Source organism: Ostrinia nubilalis, chromosome 25 (genome assembly GCF_963855985.1).
Source record: "Ostrinia nubilalis chromosome 25, ilOstNubi1.1, whole genome shotgun sequence".
NCBI classification, from domain to species: Eukaryota; Metazoa; Arthropoda; class Insecta; order Lepidoptera; family Crambidae; genus Ostrinia; species Ostrinia nubilalis.
In genome coordinates, this window is record NC_087112.1 from 3,155,768 (window position 1) to 3,176,592 (window position 20,825).

The following is a 20,825-nucleotide window of genomic DNA, read 5'->3' on the forward strand; positions in this document are numbered from 1 at the left end:
TTTCATTCTGAGAAACTGAGAATTTTGAAGATCCTTACGGTCTTATTCATAATAAAATGCTAATATAGGTTTAAAACCTACATTAGCTAAAACGTTTGATAGGCTTAAAACACTCTTATAAACCTCTGATAAAAAACGTTATTCATAATCGTTTATAAACCTTTGATAGCTAAAACAGAGTTTAATATTTTCTTTCCACAGACTATACAAAAAGAATGAACGAAAACAGCTTTTTTGGTGATTTAACTTGATGGACCATGTAAAATCATAGACAAATCGCAGAAAAAAAAAACAAAAAATTGGCAGCTGTGACGTTTTACTTACTGACATTGACATTTGGCACGAAAATTTAATAAAGTTTTCGGTTTTTTCGATCAACTCCCAAGTTTTATCAAACTTTTATAAAACTTGGGATTGTATGTTCTGGATTCTGTACCTCTTACCCTGTACTCTGCAATAAGCTCTTACGACGACCCGGCTAGTTACATCGGATACTAATTATGTCCATGACGAAGGAGAACAGACCGCCTAAAAGGCAACGATCAGAAAACTGGTTGGAGGAAGATAAGGTAGTACTTATTTTTAGCCTGATAAAGTGCCTACTAATTTTTGTAGCATGGTTTTATTTATGTTTGACGCCTAGTGTTTGCTTTTCAGTATTTGCTGAAAGAGTTGGTGAAAGAAAGAGTAAATGCAATCGAAAATAAAAATACAGACACTAACACGAATAAACGGAAGGTTGCGGCTTGGGCTGATTTACAAACAACGTTGGTACATCTTTTGATTTCTGCCTTCAATATAAAATTTTGCCTTTACCTGTAATTCAAAATCCTGTCATTTCTTTTTCAGGTTTAATTCAATGTGCGCTGGTATGAACCGCTCCATTACCCAGTTAAAATCGCAATGGAGCCTCATAAAAATCAGTGCGAAGAAAGACAAGACCATTGCTAGGCAGGCTCAAATTAAAACTGGCGGTGGTCCACCATTATCAGTGCCTGACGATAGGGCTGATGATATAGCATCTTGGTTGCCCAATGAATTTGTAGTCGATGTTAACAGATTTGACTCGGACTCAAATAAAAGTGAATTAATTAACATTCAAGAGGAGGAATCAACTCAAAATACGCAAGATCAGGAATTGATAAATAATGAAGAAATCCAATATGAATTGGTGGTACTTGATGAAGAAATAGAAGATACACATGCTTGTACTACTAGAGGCATATTGGAAGATAAAGAAAATAAAAAAGTAGAGGCAAAAGAAAATAAAGCAAAACCTAATTTTAAAGCACCAGCAATCAAAAAAAAAAGGAAACTGTTAAACAAAGAAGGCTTAATTGATTTAAGCAAAGTTAGGATTTCCGAAATTGCAGAAACAGAATCAAAATGCCGGATTGAACTGCATGAAGTTCAAATGGAAAACGAACGGAAGAAAGGGAGAAACTTGGATCTTGAGCATCAATTATTACAGGAAAAACTTAAATATTACACTCACATTAATAAAGAATAATAAGTCTTTTGATGTTAAAGTTTTTCAAGTACTAACAGATTCTAAATAATAAGTTAGTTCCTCCCTTACTTCTGTTTGTTTTTAATTTGTATTTTATGCAGTTCCAATCCGCATTTTGATTGTGTTTCTGCAATATATTTAGACGGCTATGAATATGTTTACTAGTCATAACTTAATAAGAGTTTGAGATTACTATTAACTAGCTGTTGCCCACGACTCCGCCTGCGTAGACTACTATTTCTGTAACCTACAGGATCTGTGCATTTTTCCAGGATAAAAAGAAGCCTATATGTTATTCGAGACTATATAATCTATCTGTTTTAGCAATTTATTTGTTTATAAGAATTGAACTGTGATTTTTAGTAAGTAAGTTTAATAATTGTACTTAAATTAGTGATATAAAGTAAATACACATATGCCTAGTCACAAACATTCGCCTTTATAATAATAGTGTAAATTATGGTTATTTTGTTTTAAATGTAGAAGGTTGATAACCTCCGAATAGAAACGTTTATACTTAAGCAATTTCTTTGTTTTAAAGAATTGAACTGTGATTTTTAATAAGTAAGTTTGTTGAAACTAATTGTACTTAAATTAGTGATATAAAGTAATTTGTTTTGAATTTTTGCAGAATAATTGCTTTTTTAAAGAGAACTACAGGTTTTGTTTTTGTGATAGTAACAAATTGGACTGAAAATTGAAATACAGGTATTTTTCAATCAAATATTCTTTTTATTTTCATTAAGATGCCAGGAACAGTATCTGAAAAATTAAAATACAACATTTTCATGAACTCAAATGACATTACATAAAAGTAAATCGTTGGAATTTATCAAAATGTATTTTAGTACCATTCAAAAATGTTGATTTATAAAATTTTGTAGTATCAACTGCGACCTACGCCTCAACAATGAAGGTCGGTTGTCGTGAACACTGTTCTCCGTCGAAAGTTGCGGAGTTACAGGGACCTGCTCCATATGTTGTTCTGAAAAATATTATGAATTTGTCAACATTTTGTCATAAAGATTTGTATTCCTTATGTACAGTCAAATTGATAACATTTACCTAACAATGTGTCATTCATATCAATGGCTATATTATGTAATACAGCCAATGCTATGATCACAGCTTTTCCATTTTGGAGGCTTACTGGTAAGCCATGGAGTAGGCATTGGAACCGCTGCTTCCACACCCCAAAACACCTTTCAACAGTGTTCCTAGTTGAGATGTGAGCATTATTGTATGCTTCTTCTTCTGGACGACTAGGCCTTAAAATAGGTGTAAATAGATATGGCAGAAGAGGGTAGCCCGAATCGCCAATAAGGCGTCCTCTAAACTGCCTATCCTCAAATCGTTGTTTTATATTGCTCTCCATAAAAATTCGACTGTCATGTGTACTGCCTCGCCATCTAGCCACTATATCCATTATTTTGAGGTCAGCATCACAGACAACCTAAAATAAAAAAAACAGTATCCTGTAGGTAATCCATCCAATAATATAGTGTTGAATGTTGCTAAAATTTAGATCATACAAAGTAAAAATTATAGACATTATTAAAACAAATCTTTCTCTGTTGTAAACTGTATAAAATCAAAATATATTTTACCTGAACATTCAGGGAATAATAGCCTTTTCTATTAATATAGTACTGGGCCATGTCACCTCCGGTTTTTTTAATTTTAATGTGGGTGCAATCTATGGCTCCTATCACCCCAGGAAAATTTTTAATTGCTCTAAATTTGGCACTAATTCTTTCCTGCTCTCCTATAGTGATAGGCATTTTGATGAAGGAATTTGCCTTATTCGCGATTGCATGCGCGACTCTGGCGCATATCCGGCTCACTGTCGGCTGACTTAGGCCATGGAGGTCACCAGCATCATCTTGTACCTGAAAATGTATGAAAATAATTATAGCAGCCACGACAAAGGGATAAAATAAAACACTTTTTTGTGCTTACCTCACGACGTCCCCAACATCTTATGGCCACTAAAACTTGCAGTTCAGGACACGTGCCACCACCTCTAGCGCTCTGAACCAGATCATCTTCCACCAAATCTATGATGGTGCGCACTGTGTCCTTATTGAACCTATATTTTATTTTAAAATTTAGGTCCCGCAAATCGAATGGGTTGCTTCGTTGGCGGTAGAGCTTTCTACGTCGCGCTGGGTCGGCATTATTGGCTAAATGCACAATTGCATTTATAGCATTCATTTTCACAAGCAAGGATCACAGCAAGGATATTTTGAATAAATAAACCAACGAAGTGACATTCATATGAAATGACATTTATAAAAGTTAGGTTAAAATAGGTTTATTAGAGCTTTAAACAAGGCCCGAGCTCTCGATAACTTATCACACAGTTATAAGAGGATTTTAGCGCTAAATGACGATTATGAATAACAATTTTTATCAAACGTTTTATAAACCTCTAATAAGCATTTGATAAAATGTGAAAAATGATTATGAATAAGACCGTTAGTAAATACTTTAAGGCCAAGAAAGGTCAATGTTTGGAATCTTTGCAGATTAATTCTTATATTATGTTTTTAATATTAGATAATATTAATAAAATAAAATAGATGTTGGACCATGGGTCCCCAGAAGTTTCCCCGTAACACGCCGCCCCCCATCCCGTAGTTGAGACATCGGAGTACTATATTTCATGACACTTAATATAAGTTTATGAATAGCCTGATATAATTGCAATTTTTCTATGTCCGAATATAATCATGTATTATGTGATTTATACTGACATTTATTATTGGTTGTGAGATTGAAATCACATAACTCTATCCTAGTACAACAGAGTCACTTATTACTAGTGACCACTGATGGTAAAAATTTAAAAGCCAACCGACATATTTTACGAGATTCAACTGTTGCGGTTCTGAGCTGGATGCGGCTGGTGCGCTCACGAGCATGACACGTGATGACTGTTTTGAAAGTCAGGAGGTCAAGTCCTCTGTTTTCATCGGTTGTCTGCCTTTCGGGGAAGTCCCTTCAAGGTTAAATTCGTATAAGAAAGGACTTTTTTGGTGGCTGCTGATTTGATTTTGGGATTCAATTTCAGATCAGCCCCAAACTTTGAAGTTCGCTAGGCAGTTTTTAGTGTTTTGGAAAGTTTTTATCAAAAGACATGGAGTCAATCTTCGGTGTTTGTAATAAATAAATAAATAGATAAGTTTTTAGAGAATAGATAATTCTTTGAACAATTTCACACAGCGCCAGCTGGCCCCAAAGTAGGTAATAATTGATCTTATCTTTAATGAGTCTAAGTAGAATTACGTTTTTTCTGATAAGGAATTCTTAGTAGACAGTCGAAAAAATGCGATTGGCATCGATAAGAAATTCATATTAAGGTAATTGTGTTGAGGCTTGTCCTACACAGGATCATCACCAATATTACAATCTCATCATGAAGGGGCGCAGCTGTTTCAGACCAACAGCGTTGCAGGTGTCGAATCTAATTGATTTCTAGTTTCAGCAGCAGCGGAAGCGGCGCAGATGGCAACGAGAGCAGCAGCGTCGGCGGCGGCAGGGTTCGAGGCTAAGGGTTCTGAGTCCAATGTTTCGATAGCTACTAATGGTTTTTCACCTGCTAACGATTTGGCGTGTATCATAATTATCACCGCCCCGTAGTGTGGATATGAACCCATCAAATCATGTCTTATTAAGACAACTCCCAATTTCTAAACAAGTAGGTATGCATTATTGCATTTTTATTTTTTTTTATGTGATAATGTACTTTTACAAGTATGGAACAGCCCTTTTGACTGCCTGCTAAAATATGTAGCGGGTAGGTAATAACTTAACACGAATTTTCTGCATGCCTAGTAATATTAACGTTTATATCAATTTAAAATTAAATATTATCGCCAAATTGTTATCACCGAAAAACTTAGACTTGAGCTTACTTGACTTGAAGAAGTAAGTAGGTAAGACAGTAAAATTACAACCCGTTGTAGTTGCCCGCAATACCGTAAGTATCGTAATATTTTTAGGATTCTGGGTCTGATTTAGAGGGTAGGTATTGTTGATAATACCGCAAACCATCATATTATAAAAATCACACAGCTCCGCAGTATGGTAGTATGGGTAATTATTATTTTAAAAAATAATTAACTTCGAACATCTGATTTAGAAGTAGGTTATTAATGCAAAGTTTTTAGTGCCGCAAACCCTTAGATATAGATAAATCATTACATTACGAACGTCTGATTTGGAGGCAAGTATATATTAATATCGCAAACTGTCAGACAAAAATAACCACACAAATTAAATAACGTGACAACCCGTGTACGGTTGCCCGCAATATGGTAGTATGTGTAATGATAATATTGTATTAAGTAAATGGAATTTACTGTATTCGTCTGAATTAGAGGTAGGTAATAACTTAAACGTTAAAACGCAAATCGTCAGACAAAAAACCACAACTAGCATAACGTGACAACCTGGTATGGTTGCCCGCAATATGGTAGTATGTGTAATGATAATATTGTATTAAGTAAATAGAATTTACTGTATTCGTCTGAATTAGAGGTAGGTAATAACTCAAACGTTAAAAACGCAAATCGTCAGACAAAAACCACAATTAGCATAACGTGACAACCTGGTATGGTTGCCCGCAATATGGTAGTATGTGTAATGATAATATTGTATTAAGTAAATAGAATTTACTGTATTCGTCTGAATTAGAGGTAGGAGTAGAACTCGAACGTTAAACCGCAAACCCTCAGACAAAAAACACAACTAGCATAAGGAGACAACCCGGTATGGTTGCCCGCACCATGGTAGTATGTGTAATAATGGATAGAACTTACTGCATCTGTTTTCTTCTTCGTTTGGTTGAAGGCGATGAACTTGCGTTTTTTCTAATTGTCTGAATTAGAGGTAGGAGTAGAACTCAAACGTTAAACCGCAAACCCTCAGACAAAAAACACAACTGGCATAAAGAGACAACCCGGGATGGTTGTTCGCATTATGGTAATGTGTAATGATGATGTTCTTCTTCTTCTTCTTTTGGTTGAAGGCGATGAACTTGCGATTTTTCCAACTGTCTGAATTAGGGGTAGGAGTAGAACTCAAACGTTAAACCGCAAACCCTCAGACAAAAAACACAACTGGCATAAAGAGACAACCCGGGATGGTTGTTCGCATTATGGTAATGTGTAATGATGATGTTCTTCTTCTTCTTCTTTTGGTTGAAGGCGATGAACTAGCGATTTTTCCAATTGTCTGAATTAGGGGTAGGAGTAGAACTCAAACGTTAAACCGCAAACCCTCAGACAAAAAACACAACTGGCATAAAGAGACAACCCGGGATGGTTGTTCGCATTATGGTAATGTGTAACGATGATCTTCTGTTGAACCGCTTGAACGACGTTCAGCACCCAATATCTTCTGCTCCAATTTATTTATTTTCTTCAGCAAATGTTCCTTATCCTCATTTGACGTTTTTCGTTCGGCATTTTGACGACACAAAAACACTATTTTTAACACTGGGTACGTATTTAAGTAGAAGAAGTGCGAACTGGCAGAGCACTGAATCGTGACTGACGACGGATACCAATGTCAAATGGGATGTAAACTGAGATACCCACAAAAAAAAAAAAAAAAATATCCTCAACTAACAGTGCGTAAACTGGCATCACCGTACGTGATACTACATAGTTCTTATTTCTAATCTCTTCGGACAAAGCACGAGCATAATTATAAGTTTTAGAAGTCTGTGGAATTCAAATCAAATCGCACATTATGCTAATACCAGTTTATTGCTTGCTGTTTTGATTTCGAAAAAAAAATTAGCCTTAAATAAAAAGATATGATCTGAAATAAAAAGTTTTTCAAAATCCGTCGTACAGTTTTTATGAAAGAAACATTCATCCATATACTCACGTAGTTTCACGCATAGACTATCAAAATGGGAATTTAGTTATTTAATTTTTAACGTTAAAGTTTAAGTTCACATGTATCAATTGATGCTGTTTGTTTCCTTAATAAAGAAAAATAAAATAAAATTTTTTACTAATTTTCAAATTAGTTGAGTTGGATCGCAAACTAATTTGGAAATTATAAATAACTTGAAAAATCGACGAGTTCATCGAGTGTCTAAGTAACTCAGTTGGAATAGCTACCCGACAAGCGAAAGGTCGTGGGTTCGATTCCTGCCTTAGGCAGTTAGATTTTTTCAAGTTATTTATAATTTTCAAAATGGGAATTAATTTTTCAGATTTAGAGGTGTGCAGTGAAGTGTAGTATCTATTTATCTATCACTGTATATCTCGAGGGGCCACCACTTTAGGCTGGTCTTAGTGTCACGCGGACTGTCAGTGCGGATCGCTCCGTACAGCCGATCTGTATGAACTGCTAGGGAGCGGAGCGGTTCCTCCGGACCGCATTACTCTAAAACGCTCCCTAGAAGTTCATACAGATTGGCCGTGCGGAGCGGGCCCGCACCGGACGGTCTGCGTGACAAAAACCAGCCTAAGACGCAACGTGAAGGCATCCCGGACTGTGTGGACCGATGACCTAGATAAGGTACCCTTATGGAGGAGAAATATTATGACTACTAGAGACTGCGGTAATTATGATAACTTTTTTTATGTTACTCATATTAAAACCTAGCCATAATTTTGTTTTTAAGCTCAGTTATTTTAAAATTTAAGTATAGATAGTCCACTCCAACAGTACTTGACAATAAGGTCCTACTATTAATTTTATCGAAGTTTCTATCCTCTAATAATTTGAACAAACCTATAAATAAATAATAATACTTACCTACTCTAAGATAGTTCAGTAGGTATCTGTTTCAGTACAATACTTATTCATTACACTACTAACAACTCTTGGCTACATTTGCGGTCTTAGTCTATTTATTATCTACTAGCGACCGCCTGCGACTTCGTACGCGTGGATCCCGTTTTACCCCCTTAGGGGTGGAGTTTCGTAAAATCCTTTCTTAACAGATGCCTACGTCATAACATCTACCTGCATGCCAAATTTCAACCCGATCCGTCCAGTGGTTTGGGCTGTGCGTTGATAGATCACTATGTCAATCAGTCAGTCAGTCACCTTTGAGTTGTATATGTATATTTAGTCATAGTACTTAGAAGAAAAAGTATGGAATCATTCCCTTGTATTTTGTTCCGAGCCATCATAAGAACTGAATGCCTATAATATGAATTTATCTATGGTATTAATCTTCTAAATATATAAAAGGAGAAACTGTCAGACTGACTGACTGACATATTAACGCACAGCCTATATAACGACTAAACGTAGGCACTTGAAATTTGGGAGGGGCGTAGCTTAGGTACCGTAGAGGTGCACTAAGAAAGGATTTTGTATGAAAAATCTAAACCACTTAAGTTAGACGCTTGAAATTTGGCATGCAGGTACCTTAGTAAACTTAAAGCTTAGTTACAAAAGGATATTGCAAAATTCCCACGGGAACGTGAGTTAGCGGGAAAAAACATTTGTATGAAAAAATCTAAACCGCGTAAGATAGATGAAGGGGGTAAAACGGGATCCACGCGTACGAAGTCGCGGGCGGCCGCTAGTTTAATATGACCTTTAAAATGGTACCATTTTTATTTATCTTCTAAACGTCATTTAGTTCTTACCATCGTGCATAACAAATAGGGTGTTTCCATACTTTTGCCCGCGGTTTCTTGTATTTTGAAAAAATCCTCTCTTAGCGGATGCCTGTCTTAATAAAATAATAAAACGTGCGAGCCAAATTTTAGCCCAATCCGTTGCAGTAGTTTAATCTGTGTTTAAATACATAGATTCAGTAGAATTAGAATTAGAAATCTGTATTAAAATTTCTTAGCGATATGAGTCGCTTCTCAAACTAAATTTTTAAATAAACAACTTTGAAAAAATCGAACTGCCTAAGGCGGGAATCGATCCCACGACCTTTCGCTTGCCGGGCGACTGCTCTTCCAACTGAGCTACTAAGATACCTACTGGATGAACCCGCCTTAGTCAGTTCGATTTTTTCAAGTTGTTTATTTAAAAATTTTGAAACTCTTTTTATGCATGAAAAATATAGAGATCCTGTGTTAAAATAACATACTTACATATACATATTTCTTTATGTATACGTACTTACTCCTGTCAATACACTCGATTTCGTGTGCATCGGTCTAGCGCGCTCGCTCGTAATTAAATTCCTTCCAGTCTGTAATATCTGTAATAAATTTATAAATTTTCAGCGGTCCTTTCTTACAAAGGCGCAATTTGAACACACACACACACGTGCAATTTAAGATGAATAATTATGTGGCAGCGCCGCCTTGCTTGCCGCGACGTGGGAGAAACTTATGGATAAGACGCCATTTTTTTATAAAGAATGGGGATTGTACGCGCCAGTATTAAAACCTCAAACACTTCAAACTCAAGTCACACTATTCTCTATCACTCTCTTGACAGTCCCTTCCCTATCCTCTCTCTTCCACCTTCAGTCTCGCTCTCGCATTGCGACGCGCCGCATCGCCTACCTATCTGGGCGTTAATACGAAATAAGTATCCAAAATAAACCAACTCAAATAACTCCTCTCGCGCGCTAAAACCAACCCAATAAAAATTCAAGTGTATTTTTGAAGTGAAAGAAGAAAGAACCGACCAAGCTTGAACCGTCCTGCGGAGTCTGCTATATCGAAGGTATCCCATCCCAATCCTATCCCAAATCTCCTACAGGGATAATTTTTATTTATTTATAAAAAATGAGTACACAGAACTGACGGCCCATGGGGCAGCAAAGTTCAAAAAGGAGACCACGTACTGGAAAACCCACAAGGTGAACCGACGACTTCATGAAGATAGCAGGAAGTCGCTGGACGCAGGCCGCTACCAAGGCGATGTGGAAATCATGGGGAGGCCTATATATGTTCAGCAGTGGACGTCCTGTGGCTGAAATGATGATGATGAGGACAAACAATATGTATACAACGCCCTAAAGTAAGTACCTTTAATTTAAAGAATTTTAATTGTGTTATTTTTTAAAAGCAGCTACAAACATAATATACAATTATGACTAATATGAATTTTTTTCAACTTGTACAATTACGAGTAGACTTATTTATAGCGAACAATTGATTAACGTCGTCGCCATTCGAGAACTTTTCTGCCCCAACGGCCATCAGCTCTACTAACTATGTTCCCCACCCACTGCCACTTATTGGGCTATGTCAGTTACTTTGTGGGTACTACAGAAATGAGGAGGTCCCCAGGGAAACCAAAGTGACCGATATAGCGCGCAGAATTGCTGACATAGCTCGTAAAGATGATGACTGTTGGGGCAGAAAAGTTCTCGAGTGGTGACCATGGGCCAGAAGACGTAGCAGGCCTCACACTAGGTGAACCGATGATCTGGTGAAGATGCTGGACCAGTTGTTGTGGAAATCCTTGGGTGAGACCTTTGTCCAGCAGTGGACGTCATTTAGCTGAAACGAATGTCGGTTACTCGGTGGCCTAATTCACGTATTTTGACAGTCAAGATCTCACTGACGTTCAGAAGTCGTCCCATTGAAAAACAGTTCTAAATCCGTTTTCACAATGGTCATTTTGATAGAACGATTACTCGATAGGATCGCAACTCAGCGATTTGTTGTCATTGAAGTTTTGTTACGTCGTCCCATTGAAGAACAGTTCTAAATTCGTATTCACAAGGGTTATTTTGATAGAACGATTACTCGATAGGATCGCAACTCAGTGTTTTGTTGTCGTTGAAGTTTTGTTACGTGAATGAGGCTACAGCACTTGTTCTTGTTGCGGAAGACCAGCTTCGTGTCTTGCCCTTTTGAGCATGTCACGATAAATGCTGAGCGGGTGCCTATTGGCTTAGTTACAGATAGCCTACATATATGGTTTTTTTTTGTTTTTTTTTTCTGTATTGTGTCTTTTTTATTGTGCCAATAAACCTATTCTATTCTATTCTACGTCCAAGTTCGTATCCACGTTAACCTATCTTTATCTCAAGGAGGGTACCCCAAGAAAACACATACTACGCTTATTTATCTCCGGCCCCACTCTTTATGAAAGGAATGATTAATGTCTGCCGGCATTAAGGCCTTAACGAACCCCCGGCCCCCGGCCCCCCGGCCCCCCGCCCGTGGCCCCCCGTAATTATTACTTTACTTAAAGCACTTATAAGAGTTGAGAGATCTATTTTCATCTAAAGTTTACAATTTACAATACAGTTGGAAGTTTTAAGAGGGGCTGTTTTCTGTCGCCCGACTGATTGAAGGAGGGTGTTTTGGATGTGTGTATGGCTTCAGTCTTGGTAGATCGTTATTTGTATGTATAATGTTATACTTACTTATTCTTCTTTTAACCGCCTCTCTCAGACCACCTGCTTCAGACGCAGAGGTCCCGGGTTCGATTCCCAATGGGGCAGATTTTTCTGTTCGGTTTGGTTGGTGGTAGGACTTATTCTAAGTCCGCCTGGCTAGCTACCACCATCTTACCTAAGTCTGTCGCCATAACAACAATGTTAACAGCATTGTTGTGTTCTGGCAGTTAGAGGTAAGATATCCAGTTCCTCCGTGGTTGAGGATTCCGATTGAAGCTCGCTTCCACCTTCGGCCTGATCGTCACTTACCATCAGGTGAGATACCGACCAAGAGCTTCCTCGTTGTGGATAAAAAAAACAAGTCTTGGTACATTGTTATTTGTATAATTTTACATTCTTCTTCATCTCCTCAGTCACATTTTTTTATGCATAAGAAGGCAGGTATTTGACAACAATCGCACCTGGTGTTAAGTGGGATGCAGTCTAGGATGGTACATATCTGCCCTGTAAGTGCCTATTCACTCTCGCCTTGAAAAGGTCCGGATTATAGTGTTCAGGAAAGACAGCAGCAGGCAGCGAAGTCCAGTCCCTAGCTGTTCGCATTATAAAAGAGTCATCGAAACGCTTAGTGCGAGGTATTTAGTCTCAAATTAAGTAGGTTATTTAGTATAGCGAAAATAAGGTATACCTACTCGTATTAACGGACAAACGTACTCAAGTATAATTGTTGCAATTCACGAAGGCGAGTGAGCTACTGCTTGTTTTTCAGAAGTTTTGATAGACATTACACTATCGTTATGTGCATGTGCATGTACATTGTACATGTACACGTACACAAAGTAAAGCTCACTCGTCTTCGTGAGTTGCAAGAACTATAAATATTTACTTACATGTATGTATTTATTATAATTCTACAGGTACTTATAAATAAATGAACGTGCTCCCGGCGAGATTCGAACCCGTAACTACAACAGGCTTCTGATACAATATTTCATACTTACTGGTTGTTAAGTCATACTAATAGCATACTTTTCAGCATCAAATCTATAAACCACAAAACTTGCCCACCTTCAGAGATCTCATAGAGATGACATAATATTATTATGAATTAATATAATGAATATTGAGGACTTACCACCCCATTATACGAAAGACATAACCCCCAAGCCGCAAAGGCTTAATAGGCAACCGCTTCTCACGGCGAAAGCCAAGTGGTTTCGATAGTATTGAAGTTTAAGACCGAAGACAAAACTCCTTTTAAATATTTAGAAAAAATTGATAAGGTAAGAAAAGTCCTTGGCCGTGAACCTGGCCACTAGGAAACTGTTTTATTTTTTAAACACCATTATTGATTCTCTTTTGTTTACTTCAAAAAACTGACTTTCTATTTTCTCTTTTTTACGACCAATGTGTCGATTCTCTATTGTTTTCCTAACTAACTAACGTAAATTCTTAAATGGAAATAGGTATATGAATGACTTCTAACATAAAAATCAAAAACGTAGCGATTTAAATTTCAAAAATAATAAAATAGCTTATTTCTCAAGTACGCTCTTATTTCTCGAGACGTAATTTTTGCGATGACCCGATATTGTTAATCGAAGTATAAACCATTAAATTTTTGTAAATTAAAAATAACATAATACTTTAATTATAATGTCTGTTGTATTATTATCTACTAATAAGCAACAATAAAATAATTGTCACAAAAAGTTCGCCCATATTTTTTTCATTGCTAACCTCTAATTATTAAGTAATAACATTCCCAATATAAGATCACCCGGTTCACACAAGTGTACCACTTATGTCTACCATGATGTGGTTTATGTGGGCCTAACGACCCCTGTCGTAAGGGTTATTATAAAAGCTTTTAAGGCATGTAGGTCATTTCCAAGACACTCATGGTGCGTTTTCAAAGGAACTCTACATCTTGTAGTTAGAAAGTCTTGTTTATAAAATACGATTTTACAGATGAGTTTACTTGGAATGTCATGTTCTTGAACATCCCTTAAAAATGACTTTTTCTAAGACCTAGAAAGAGGACTCTAGGTAGATTCTAGAAAACTGAGAAGTAATGGTATATAAAAATCCTTTCCCTTTTCTAACTCGGGGAAGTCTGCCAAGACAATGGGGTATTTGACATCATTCCCCAATAATTCTAAAACACAACTTTTTTAAAAAGACTGATCCCAAAAACTTAATTAATTTAAAATTACCTGTAAATTAAGATTTTTGGTTGCTTTGTAATTTAAAAAAGTAGTTAGCTTGAGTTGATAAAATAGTGACGTCACATGCTAGTATTATCATACAATATCTATGGGAGAGTCTCGTTTTGACAGTTTTAAAAAGTCGCCATTTGATTGGTGGTGTCAAATACCCTATTGGGTCAAGTAGTTGACACTACTCGTATTACTAACAACTTAGTTGACACTATTAACAAATTATTTTAAGATAATAAAAAGTTCTATACCTATCTAAAATGGTCCTGCAAATAATTATGTTGGTTTTACACACTCATTGCACACTTGCTTAAACTTAAGATTAGTATGGAAATGTCAGGCTGAGTTACACCATCTTAAATACTATAACCATAATCAATGTTTTTGTATCGATTTTGACAGACTTTTGATTTGACGTTTGTTAAGTCAAAGTATGATAGTGCAACCCTTAAACTAGGGTACCTATAGCTCCAGAAAATACCAGAACATCTTCAAAAGCTCCAAATTAATATAATTTACAATAGAATATACCTTTGAATTTGTACTGATTTTGTTTACTCTTCTACGATCCCTTTGTTCTTCGCATAAAGTGATTTACATAACATAATGTATACTTACAGTTATATACAAGGTGTATACATGTATATAAGTGGCTGTGAGAGACGGGCGAAGGTTTTTTGCCAAGAAAAGGGCTCCTTCGTCGTTAATTACTGAGCGGAGAAAATAATATACAGGGTGTTTGATAAGTGGTTAATTAAAATACGACTCTATTGTTTTAATATTTATTTAATTCCCTATTTTACATAATTCAGGTAATCGCAGGTCTATCACGTAGTAGTGTTTAATTCAACGGGGAAAAATATATTTAATGCTTAAAAAATTAATGAAACAAATTACTTTTTAAAAACAAGCTTTTAATCCTCTAAAATAATTTACACTAAAGTACATGAGGACCTACATAGATTAGTTACATAATTTATGTGTACAAAAATCGAATCCAAAAGTCTCAGTTCACTTTCCAGCAATAAAATTGATCGATTTGGTGGATGATAGAGCACTTTCTAAATCCACCTAACTGTGTACTACATGTACTATCTTACCTTACTCTGTCGCCATATCAATAATATGTTAAAAAACATTTTTGTGTTTTCGCAGTTGGAGATAAGACAGCCAGTCTGTGGTTGAGAATTCCGAGGAAAACTCGCTTCACCTTCAGCCTAATCATCACTTTCCATGAGGTAAGAGCTTTCCAGTTGTGAATATTTTTTAACGAATTATGTCAAAATTTTATAAACATGACAGTCAAATTTACTTTGTTTATTATAAGTGTAGATGTAAAGAATCTTACAACTGGCTAGATCCATAATATTATATTTGTGCTCGTAACTCGTTATTATCATAAGTATCTCATTACCAAAGTTTGTTTTTCATCTTGAGCACACCCTGTATAAACAAATTCCTCTAAGAAAACGTGGGTTTGGGTTCTCTGGTAATTTATCACGAGTCAAGTTATATTAATGTGGATAAACGGGGCGAGGGGGGGGGGGGGGGGGGTGACGGACCGACAGCTCGGTTCGACGCGTCATGGTGATTGAGGAAAAACGTCTTAAGAAAACCATGGAATGTCGGGAGAGTAAGATTTTGGGGCATATACTGAATCTAGGTCATAAAATTCGTATATTCGAAGTTAAAAATATGTTGAGGCGGGATATGTGCCCTTCAAACTATAAAAACTCATACTTATTTTCATTTATTTTTTGCAATTAGGGTTAAAAAGCGCTTAAACTTGCGCTCTATCTTCGATCAACAGAACTTAGATATCAAGTCTTGTCAGCGAAAAAATTCGTCTCGGGAAATAATAGCGCACTTGAGTACGTAGTTACTTCTTATTTAATTAACGCCAACCCACAGTGGAGTATTTACATAATTAAAGACTACTAGCGGCCGCCCGCGACTTCGTACGCGTGGATCCCGTTTTACCCCCTTCATCTATCTTACGCGGTTTAGATTTTTTCATACAAATGTTTTTTCCCGCTAACTCCCGTTCCCGTGGGAATTTTGCAATATCCTGTTGTAACTAAGCTCTAAGTTTACTAAGTTACCTGCATGCCAAATTTTAAGCGTCTAACTTAAGCGGTTTAGATTTTTCATACAAAAGGATTTTCCCGCTAATACCCGTTCCCGTGGGAATTTCGGGAATTCCTTTCTTAGTTAAAAATTAAAATTCATAAAATTCATTTATTTTTGCAAATAGGCTTTAAAAAAGCGCTTTTACACGTCCCAGTGCACTTCTACGGTACCTAAGCTACGTCTCTTCCAAATTTCAAGTGCCTACGTTTAGCCGTTTAGTCAGTCAGTCAGTTTCTCCTTTTATATTTAGATAGAATTAATAAATTAAATTTGTAAGTGTGATAAACGTCTTTATATTTTCATGAGTTTATTATTTGAAATTATCATAACTTTAGGTATTGGCATCATTTATAACTTCCCATTACATAACGCCAACACCATACTTGCCCCCAAAAGAAGACCCCTAAAACAACATCCATTAGCTTAGATAACAATGCGAGTAATAAATATTCTGCTGTCAATACACGCATAGACGGAACTTATCTGCTAGATATTATATAAGCGCCGCGGGGTAGAGAAGCGAGAAATGTTAGGCCGGGTGCAGGAGGGGGAAACGCGCGTTTTGTACGCGAGAAAAACGCTTAAGAAACGCTTTTCCTCTATATGTCTAAGTCTCTATAGTAAAGTTATAAGTTGAACTTGTACAAGTAGTTAGCATTAAATGTATAAGACTAGAGACAGACATAAGATATAAGACTGATATCTTAAAACAAATTAACTTAAAATTGAAAATAACTTAAAAATCTATTAACTGTAATAAGGCATATAAGAAAATTAGGAAAAATAATGCCTAGATGCACATCTTATGCTCATGCACACGAGCTTTCGTTAATTACAACATGAAATAACGTGGCTTTCACTGACAGTTTTGTCTGCTTCAGTTGATTTCCAATTGTTTAGATCTATGGACCCGGATTATAAATTAGTGTTTAATCCTACATTTTCTCTTGCCCCTAGTTTGAACACTAAAAAAATTTAAGCCACAGTCAGTAAAATATTTCCAAAAGCAAACTGTCCCATGCCCAAAGGCGCATCTGTAACAATGTGCAATCAAGTTAATCATCCATCTAAAACTTAAGTCACAGACTGTATATTCCTAAAAGAATTTGGAAAGAGGCTAAAGACGCCAATATCGCACCTGTCTATGTGCAATAAAGTTCATATAACTATATAAGTAGTATATGCGTTAAGCTAGCACCCATAACACAAGCAATAAGTTGCATACTTTGGGGCTAGCTGGCGCTGTGTGAAATAGTCCAAATATTTATTTATTTATTTTATTATCCATGTAAAACTAGCCACATCACAGACTGCATGATTCTAAAAGAATTCAAATTTGAATTTAGAAAGAAAACCACATGCCAATATCGCACCTGTCTATGTGCAATAAAGTTTACATCTATCCATCTAATTAACAGCGCGTTTCCGCAGTGTGCACCCGCCCGCCGCTCGGTAATGAGCCCCGGCACAACTTTCTGCAGAGCCGCGAAAGTAGCACGGAAAACTTTAACAGCGTCTTCGGAGAGTACGCTGGGTGAGGTGTCTTGATACTTGATTACTTCATGAGTAATGTAGAATGATTAATTTTAAACATTCGCGTTGAATAATTTAGTTAATTACCTTACGGATCGCTTACTCGACGATCCAGTCAGCCTGTGACCACGGCCAGTGCAACCCGGTCGAAACGTCAGGCAAATATAGGTAATATTAGGTACCTATCCGCGTACCACATTAAAACCTGTTTAAATTAACTAGTTAATGTACGATGCCTCGAAATATCGAAAGGAGATAGCTGGCAGAGGATGAAAAAAACGGAAGATCGCTCTATAGAGGAGACTTAAGCGTAAATGAGACCAATTTTAGTTCACTGCTAGACAGAGCGTAAGTCTTAAGTGAAACAATAAAACCCCTCCATTTTCTTCCATGACATCAACGACTGACGTCGGACTTTATTAATTCGTGACTGCCCGTTAGAAGCGTCTGACATAACCTCTGAGATAAAAATCTACTTATAACAGCTCGGCACCAGCCGATATAATTATTGTCTCGATGTGATAATAGGTCCATTATATTATGCCATGAAAACTAAATTTTAATTTTATTTGAACTAAACAGTTCAACCCATAGATCATCCGCAATTTACATCCAGGGCCTGGGTTTTGTTTTACAACAATCTATCTATTTGTCATCACTATTTCAAAAGATAAGATCAACCCTCAAAAATCGTTACAAATCTTAAGCAGCAACCGTAAAATTACATTCTTAAAACTGGAATAAATTATTTAACAAAAGAAACCGGTTCAACCCTCCGGTCAACCCTTTCCCACGCGCTGACCGCTGTCCGGTAACGTCTTGGTCATTTCGACCCCCCATTATAATGATAAAAACCCGTTTTCGACCCAAGAACTTGTGGATTTCTTGAATAACTGGTTCTCTTTCCCATACTGGACGTTGTTGGTGTCTTTTGTGATGGTAAAGCGAGTTTTGAAATGCGTGAGAAGATACTTCAAGTCCACTTTCTTGTCATCGTAATCTAATAAAATGACATTATTATGATGGGGGTTTTTAAACTCATTGTAACGAATTATATCGTGAACGTTATTTTAAAAGCGAAATCTTTTGGGATCAATCGAAAGTAAATTTCCCAGTTGGCTTAATTATGACTTCGTTATCGATATACGACCAGTTTCGATTAGTATTATGATGTTTTTAAAAATCGAGCACCTGGTTCTTCCAAATTCAAAAATGAACAAGTGCTACGGTTACGTAATTCAAGTACCAAGACGGTTTGGTCGCGGTGTAGCATGCCGGAGATAAATTTCGGAGCGTCAGTGAAATTTTAATAACTAATTTTCTTGTAGGAGCGAACTGAGCCCGCGGCGGACGAGATGCTATATGTATATGTAGATGTAATGTAGATGTTTGTGTGTCTACGTGTACCTGTGCTAATGAGCAAATATTTTTGGGATTATGTAAATATCCGCCTATTTATGTATAGTTTTGATTATAATTATACTAATAATACTCAGACAAATTTTTCAGCTCATAAAAACCTATATTGGCGAAATTATGAGATAATTAGAATAGTTAATGCTTCAACCATACCAACGCGTGCAGGACGCCATCGCGGGCGCGATCACGGCGCGATCATAGGGAAATGACAGGTCGCGTGAACTGTCATGGGTCGCGCGACCTGTCATTGGCCTTTGATCATGCCCGCGATGGCGTCCTGCACGCGTTGGTGTAGTTGAAGCTTTAGAGGTACTAACATAAAGATATTATTATTACTATTATGTATTCTGTGGTATTACTAAATACCTACTTTTAAAATGCTGAAGAATTTTAACCAACTTCAACAAAAGGAGGTTCTCAATTCGGTTGGTATGTTATCTTTTTGTGAATAAAGTTACTACGAAGCTACCTACATTGTCTTCCATGTCTACGTGGAGTTATGAAAATAAAGTAAAGAAATTTTAAAAAAACTTCATAATCCATGATGCAAATTAAAATACTGCGCTATGTATTAAGCCCGGATTAACTAATGTTTGGCCAAAAGACCTTTCCCAAAATATCACATCGCAAAAAAACTTATAGAATAAATAACAAAATAAGTACATAATACATACAATAACAACTTCATTTACCGAATTTCTCATAATTAAATATAAATCAATTAAAAACTTACACTCCCGTGGATCCGAATTAAAAGCAACTATAGGTATCAAGAAACCAGCTTCACTTGAGCCCCCCCTCCTATACTATGCCTTACAATTAGGGTAAAACGCTAGGGGAGGAGGGGTCTTCGTAGGGTGGCCGGTTAAATTGCCCTGGGGAGGCGTCGAGACCGGAAAAGCGCGAAAATTACAAGAGAAAATTTCTCTATTCAGCATCTTTGTGTTTTCCTTCAAGATGGCGCCGGTGCTGCGCGGGCGGGACGGATAAGGACGTAAGTGAACTTTTGTAATACTTTAATTAACATCTGTAGTTTTTATTCCGTAGCGATTTAAAGAGTTAATCAAGAGCAGGTTCGTTTACAGACAATGATGATGATGATGATGATTTTAGAGAAACCACTAAGCAAATATCTCTAAATGACGTCAAATGTTGGCTCGACTAGATCAACCAGAATAAATAGTTATTTTTAAGTTTGATATTTGACAGTGTCGTTGTTATTTTGAGTTGAAGTAAATGAAGGTCCTGAAACACAAGCCATTCATGTAGTAGGTAGTGAAATAATCGGACTCTTTTACTTCTTGTGTATCAAATTACCGTGCCGTTCCAGTTCGTTTTATTTTGTAAGCGAAATGTTCGGAAAGAAATTGAATAAACAAATGTAGGTTGTTCAAGTTGTGAAAAAATGTATAAATTTCAAAATTATTGTTGTGCTGACCGCAGTATTTTACTTACCGTTGGGAATTTACAAATTGATCATATGATATCAACATAGAAGGGTAATTTTATCTTAATGATGTCGTTGCAATCGAAAAACTATACGAAATAAGAACCAATCTTTGCTTGCGGTCTGACCAAGTTAAAAATCATTTCCAGTTTGCGGTTTCGGGCTATTACCAAAAATGTGGTTAACAACATTCACTTTCGTCCTTCCCCGCGTGGAGCCCAAGAGGAAGTCAGCACAATAGCTGCGGCGCTTCTTTGATCGCGTTCTAAT

At 36.6% G+C, this 20,825-nt stretch overlaps 1 protein-coding gene across 1 annotated transcript; it reads right to left on the reverse strand.

Moving 5' to 3' along the window:
- Window positions 1-2,258: 2,258 nt before the first annotated feature.
- Window positions 2,259-3,986, reverse strand: LOC135084207 (putative nuclease HARBI1). The gene is made up of 5 exons (XM_063978943.1): window positions 3,470-3,986; window positions 3,118-3,399; window positions 2,576-2,963; window positions 2,362-2,495; window positions 2,259-2,272 (listed from the first exon to the last, which is right to left on the reverse strand). The coding sequence occupies exons 1-4, from the start codon at window positions 3,722-3,724 to the stop codon at window positions 2,365-2,367; spliced, it is 1,056 nt and encodes a 351-aa protein (XP_063835013.1). The 5' UTR covers window positions 3,725-3,986; the 3' UTR covers window positions 2,259-2,272; window positions 2,362-2,364.
- Between the last annotated feature and the right edge of the window lie 16,839 nt (window positions 3,987-20,825).